Below are 6,821 nucleotides of genomic sequence, written 5' to 3' on the forward strand. Positions count from 1 at the left end.
ACAACGGCAGGTGGAGATGTCGTAGGGTTTGTCGTCGGAGCTGTCAAGGCGGCGACGATCGACAAAGGTGAGCGGCATTCCAGATCTATGATAAAGTGGCGGTGAGGAACTGATGGTGAGCTTTGATATATATATATATATATATATATATATATATATATATATATATATATATATATATATATATATATATATATTAGATTTGAGAATTAGTAAGGATGATTGCACAAACCAAAATTTCTGATCGTGGTGTTGGTGGTTGAGTTTTGGTGGCTGGAAGGAGAGATGGTGGTGAGGAGTTGGAGTTTGAAGAAGACGAGGGCCATGAAGAAGATGATGGTGGATTGTATCTTTTGGGTATTGAAACTGGAGAGAGAGAGAGAGGGTGGGCCCCTTCTTATTTTTTTAATTATTAAAATAAGTAAATTGATATTACATTTAAAAAGAAATGAAAGAAAAATAAAAAATAAATATCCCATGGGCATTACAGTCATTTCACTATTCAGATGGACCAAAAACGTAACGAAACTCGCTCAAAAAGACCACCAATCCAAAAAAGTCATGGTTTGGACTAAAACCCCAAAAAAATGTATACCACATGGACCATTTTTGCAATTTTGTCTTCTCTATATTATTTGGTTGTTAGACAATTTTAGTAAAAAATGTTATGATAAGTAATAACAAGATTTAAATACTTTAAGTGTTATATATTGACATATTATAATTATAATTAGGATTAATGAAAAAAAGATAAATTATGACATTGAAAAAGAATAAATGTTTTGCTACGTCACTTGTATCTTTTTTGTGTTCTTTGAAAGTCCAACTAATGAAGAAAAAAAAATAGATATGTAAATACGTAATCTTTCATGGATGAATTATTTTTAGATGCTCTCTGTCACATGAATGTTTGTCTTTCAAGAGGACATGTTAAAATTCAAGGACAAAAGTATACGTAATTATAGAGCCCTAGATCAGTTTGTGGTTTTTTGAATGTTGGCGTATTATGAAAAGTTGGTAACGAGTTTTATGGATATCAATATTAGAAATTAAAATAACAATAACAATAATAATAATAATAATAATAATAATAATAATAATAATAATAATAAAATTAAAAAAAAAAACTTAAAATGATATATATTTATTCACTTTATTCGGTTAAACCAAATGGTAGAAATATAAACTTAAACGAAAAGTTAAATTTAACCATCATTTTAATCAAAACTTATTCGGCTCGTACCAGTGGCACAAAAAAATTCCCGATAAATGATAAAAAGATAAATTATTTTAAAAAATTACAATTTCATTAGAAATAACTAACTACCGTAAAAATCTTAAATTTCAAAGTTGACCTTTAATCATAAATTTTTATGGATGGAAAATCATGACATTTTGATTTAGAAGGTCATTTAATCCAATATGTGCTCCTTATTTCATCATTTTGATTTGAATGATAGGATGTAATTTTTGATTTATCCGCCGGATCGAAGGAAGATTGTTAAGATCAAAAATTGGTGGAATAGGTTGTGGTTGTAGTTGTGGTTGTGGTTGAGATCTTTTTCCTTCACCACTTTTATCACTACTATCAACATTTAATATTCATTTAAAAAAATTTCCATTTAAATTCTACAAACACTAATAAAAATTAAAAATTCACAATTAAAGATATAAACCTAATATCACAACATAACAACTTAACAACTAATTGGCTACTTAACTTTTCAATTTGAATAACTAAACTAAACTAAAACATAAAGCATTAATGATGAAAAATTAAATAATACATATTTTATGATGTACCTGTAAGTAAACAAGTGACCAAGTAGTGAAGAATTGGTAACAATGTCATGAGTTGTCATGAGGGGTAGGCAGAGACAATCAAACGAATTAGAGAAAAAAGACGTCAATTTATTTTCCTCGTACAGTAGATGTTATTAACACATGAAACCAAGTATTTCTTTTCTTTTAATGGGCTTAGTCACCAATTAAATGCGCTCGTTGAATTGAATCTAAAACTCATATTATATATATAATCATCACCGGCCATTGTAATTGCATTTATATATATTAACATTCCTATAGATTAATTGAGGGGTAGCACCTGCTACCTCTTACAACTATGTAAATCCGTCAGTGGCTCGGACGATTTATTCTATTTCGTTCTTTTTAAACACCCTCTGTTTTAACCATCGTTTTACAAACCTAAGCACTTCCCCCATTTATTTTTCAAAATGACATGCTGAAAAAATGTTTCAAACATTAGTATTTCGTAGATATTGAATGTAACAAACAAATGAAAATAGATATCAAAATATACTAGCTCTTTATTTTATTAACGTAAAATTAAAAAAGAAAAATCTTAATTATAAAAAAATTGAAAATACTATTTAATCGTTAGAAATTTATATTTTAAAAATAAAATACTCTATAGAAATATTAAACTAGTAAATAAATAAAAAAGAAATTAAATTAAAATATAATTAATAGTTAAATGAAATATGATTAGAAGACGATGAGGATAAATATATCAAAACATAAAAGTATATATTGACAATAAATAAATATATACATTATTTTATATATATTGATTGATAAATAGAAAAAATAAAATAATCTATTAGTTTATTAGCTCCAATGGTAATAAGTTATAGGCAAAATAAAACAAATAATAATAAGCTACAAAATAAATTTCATTGGAGATGTTTTTATATCTTTAGAGCTTTAGTTTCCTGCCATGGTTTTAATATACATAAATTAGTTAAAAAGCTTAAATAAAATCAGTAATTAATAATTAGATGATCGGTGTTTGTGGTTTACAAAAAAAATGCAGATTGAGTCCATTTGTTTTTGTCTTTCATGGTCAATCCAAAATTGAAACTCTCATGTAGATTTGGTTCAATGACTTTACTGGACATCCAAAATATTTGTTAAGTCTCACACCTCCTTAAAAGTTAGGGCCATTTTTGTTCTTTGAGGTATTTTTCTCCATTTTTTTCTAGGTCCCATCTCTCCCACATCCTTATTCTATGAGACTCTCTCTGTCTTCTCTTTCTCTCTCTCTCTCTCTCTCTCTCCATATATATATATATATATATATATATATATATATATATATATATATATATATATATATATATATATAAGAAATTCGTGTTCCCGAGTTTCATTAAAGAAAAGAGGTGGAGGGAAATGGAAAGATCATTTTCCCTCTTAACTTACCTTCCGATTGTGGAGGATTTAGAAAGAAAAAACAAAAATGATTAATTTTCATTCCACTTCTCTCCAACTCGGAAACACAAAAGAAAATTTTATTTTTCCTTTCCTTTCTTTTATTTTCTCTCCTGACTTTCATTTCACTTATTGGATTATGTTTCTTGTGTGGAAACATGCAAAAATGGTACTAGAAAAAGGTATAGGATAGGCATCTATTTTTTTCAAAAATAAGTTCAAGAAATATGAGTTCAACAAGGTATAATTCCTTTTGAGGGTGGGTGTCTAATTTTGAATTTTAGGGGGGAGAGAGAGAGAGAGAGAGAGAGAGAGAGAGAGAGAGAGAGAGAGAGAGAGAGAGAGAGAGAGAGAGAGAGAGAGAGAGAGAGAGAGAGAGAGAGAGAGAGAGAGAGAGAGAGAGAGAGAGAGAGAGAGAGAGAGAGAGAGAGAGAGGAAATTAAACAAAAATAAAATAGGATTAAAAAAAAAACCTAAAAGGGTGCAAAGCCCATGACTTTTAAAGAAATATGAGAATGTTTTAAATGACCAGTTAAATCGAAAGACCAAATTTTTATGAACGTTTTAATTTTAGACTGACCGTGCGATAAAAAATATATTCAAACCATATTTTTTGACTAACCATACACACCCATTTGCAGTTTACTCTTTTAAATTCCAAATTAATATATATATATATATATATATATATATATATATATATATATATATATATATATATATAAACTACATTGGAGAGTACAATTTAGAGCTAACAACTACAAGCTGCTGATTAGTTTTGTGAAGATGCTATAATCATTTACTTGTCTGTTAGGCTGTGTTGTACTCTTGGTTGCCTTTCTACTTAACGTTTTGTTGGGGATTTTTCTTTTTAATATATAGACATCATTCTGAAAAAATGATAAATGTTATGGTACATATTTGAATTAAAAACTAAAATATCATGTATTTACATAAAAAGATATATATTGTAAAATACATCATATTAGAAAGTATTTAATTTATATTTCGTCATAAAATAAACATCTAAATAATTTGGATACTAATTATTTTTTTTAGTATCTAAGTTATTTAGATGTTTATTTTATGACGAAATATAAATAAGATATTTTCTATTACTAAAAACTTATATTAAATTTTATGGAGGTGGGTTCATGCATGTGAGAACTATTTTTATGTGAGACCGGAAAAACGATTATTAGTTACAAGTCAAAAATTATGAATATATATATATATATATATATATATATATATATATATATATATATATATATATATATATATATATATATATATATATATATATATATTATAAATTTTCATCACTTTTAAAATTAACATTTTTCTAAATCACTATTATATATTCGAATTAAGATATTATTCATACCACTATAATTGATGTAATATTTATATCAAAATATTATGATGTGCATAATTTCAAAATCTTAACAATATTCTAAGTGAAATATTCAAGTAGAACGATTTGTTATGATTTTTTTATTTAGATGTTAAAATTCATGAAAATAATGTGTAATTTTTTATTTTTTGTTTTCGAAAACGTGTGATTGAAAATCATTCACAGTGTCTTACAAAATTAAGAGTTCTTAAATGAACCAATTAAAGTTTAATTTTCATAATAATTGAGATCTTATTATCAACTTCAAAATATGTATTAATATGATATATACTAGGATCACGTCCTGAAAAGTTTACATATTTTCATTATTTTAACTAGTAATAGCAAAACCTAACTTGATACAGATAAAAAAGTTGTTCTATTTCATTGATATTTATAATGCAACATGAGATTTTGTTTGGTAGTCAATATTTAGTAGGGTTATATGATTGAAAGTAAAACTATAAACACTGTATTCTCCACTTCAGATATTAAAAATTGATTAAACGTACACTTTACATTAGATTAAATATGTTTGCTTTTTGTCATTATTGCCTTTCCACGTCTTCAACTGTGTTGGACAATTTATTTACTTTGATTTTTGTTTAATAAAAAGTTTATACACACACACACACATATATATATATATATATATATATATATATATATATATATATATATATATATATATATATATATATATATATATATATATATATATATTGCATAATCAAATAATTGGTTTAAAATTCTTTCTTTCGTGATTTAAATTTGTATACAGAAGGGATAGCTTCATAACTCATAGAGCCTTTTGTGATGCACTTGCTGAAGAAAACAACAAATTAAGCCAAACCATGCACCAAGACCATCATAGCACTCCTGATGATCAACTCAACCAACACATCAATCACACAATATCCATCACTTCACCAGAATTCAGCCATGGTGGTATGCCGGACTCCAAAACCCCATCGGAATTACTGCCTCTGAACATCATGAAAGGTGGTCGTGGCAGCCTATTTGGCAGTAGCCCCAGAAATGGATCGCCTTCTTCTCTCCAGCTAGGCGGATCCACGCTCTCGTCTCCTCTTACTTCAGCCACAGCTTTGTTACAGAAAGCAGCCCAAATGGGAGCTACGTCTAGCAATGGTAGCAATAATAATAATAATAATAATAATGGTAGCATGAATAACCTTGTTACTACCATGGCACCTCCATCTTTTGGTGGGGGTGGTGCATACAACGGTACTGAGACCCTGATTGACCAGTATCATCCTCATCAATCACATTTAGCTGGGATTATCGGCGGTGGATTCTCAAGCCAGTTCCAAGAAACTTCCATGTCACGGTTCTTTAACCCAAGTATCAATAATGGAGGAGGGCATAGCAATGACGTAGGATTGTACTCGGGGTACATGAACCCTCGGAAAGAGCTCATTATGAACAATAACAACAACAATGTTGGGCATAACGCAAATCCAGGATTGAATGATTCCAACAATCCCTTTTTGAGGTTTAAAAGGGACGGGAACGGTGAAAACTTGACCGTTGATTTCTTGGGGGTCGGAGGAATGAGACTCAGAAGTTTTAATGAACAACACCACCAAGGAATGGAAATTTGAAACATTTGATTTTGTTAATAATCGACCACATGCATAGCGCATTATCAAGTGTATAAACAATATTTGTGCATGTCACTCTTTTTGTGTAATATATTGTTATATTCATGAACGATGCTTTCAATCTCGACTTCAACTTAGATAATTTTTGAGTGAGTGGTCCTTTAAAGGCTTTTGTAGGAAATATAAAAATGAGCCTAAAAATACAGTTTATATATATATATATATATATATATATATATATATATATATATATATATATATATATATATATATATATATATAAAAGCAAAATTTATTAATATTATCATAAATCCATAATTATAATACAAACAATCAAAACAAAAGAATAATAACACAATACATAACCTTACATAGTTACTTGAATCGTGAGCTCCTTGTGTTTTTGGAAGCAAATTTGTTCCCCAACTCTTTACAATCAATATTCTTCAATATGTCGTTTTCAATATCATTGTCAATCCATTAAATCTTTATTACGATATTATGAACTGTAAGCAAGACTATAACAATTTCAATTTTGAGAAACCTCTTTCTATAAGCGCCATTGTTATTGG

At 28.0% G+C, this 6,821-nt stretch overlaps 1 protein-coding gene across 2 annotated transcripts in view; it reads left to right on the top strand.

The window, feature by feature from the left end:
* Positions 1-6,391, top strand: part of LOC145074196 (zinc finger protein GAI-ASSOCIATED FACTOR 1-like) — an 11,986-nt gene extending 5,595 nt beyond the window's left edge. For both annotated transcript variants that reach the window (XM_079020602.1, XM_079020603.1), the window contains exon 3: positions 5,409-6,391. In XM_079020602.1, the coding sequence (XP_078876728.1) occupies positions 5,409-6,249 (841 nt within the window). In that variant the 3' untranslated portion in view covers positions 6,250-6,391. The remainder of the gene's footprint in view (positions 1-5,408) is intronic.
* Positions 6,392-6,821: the final 430 nt, after the last annotated feature.

This window comes from Lactuca serriola, chromosome 9 (genome assembly GCF_051521515.1).
Source record: "Lactuca serriola cultivar US96UC23 chromosome 9, Lser_US96UC23_V15, whole genome shotgun sequence".
In the NCBI taxonomy this organism is placed as follows: domain Eukaryota; kingdom Viridiplantae; phylum Streptophyta; class Magnoliopsida; order Asterales; family Asteraceae; genus Lactuca; species Lactuca serriola.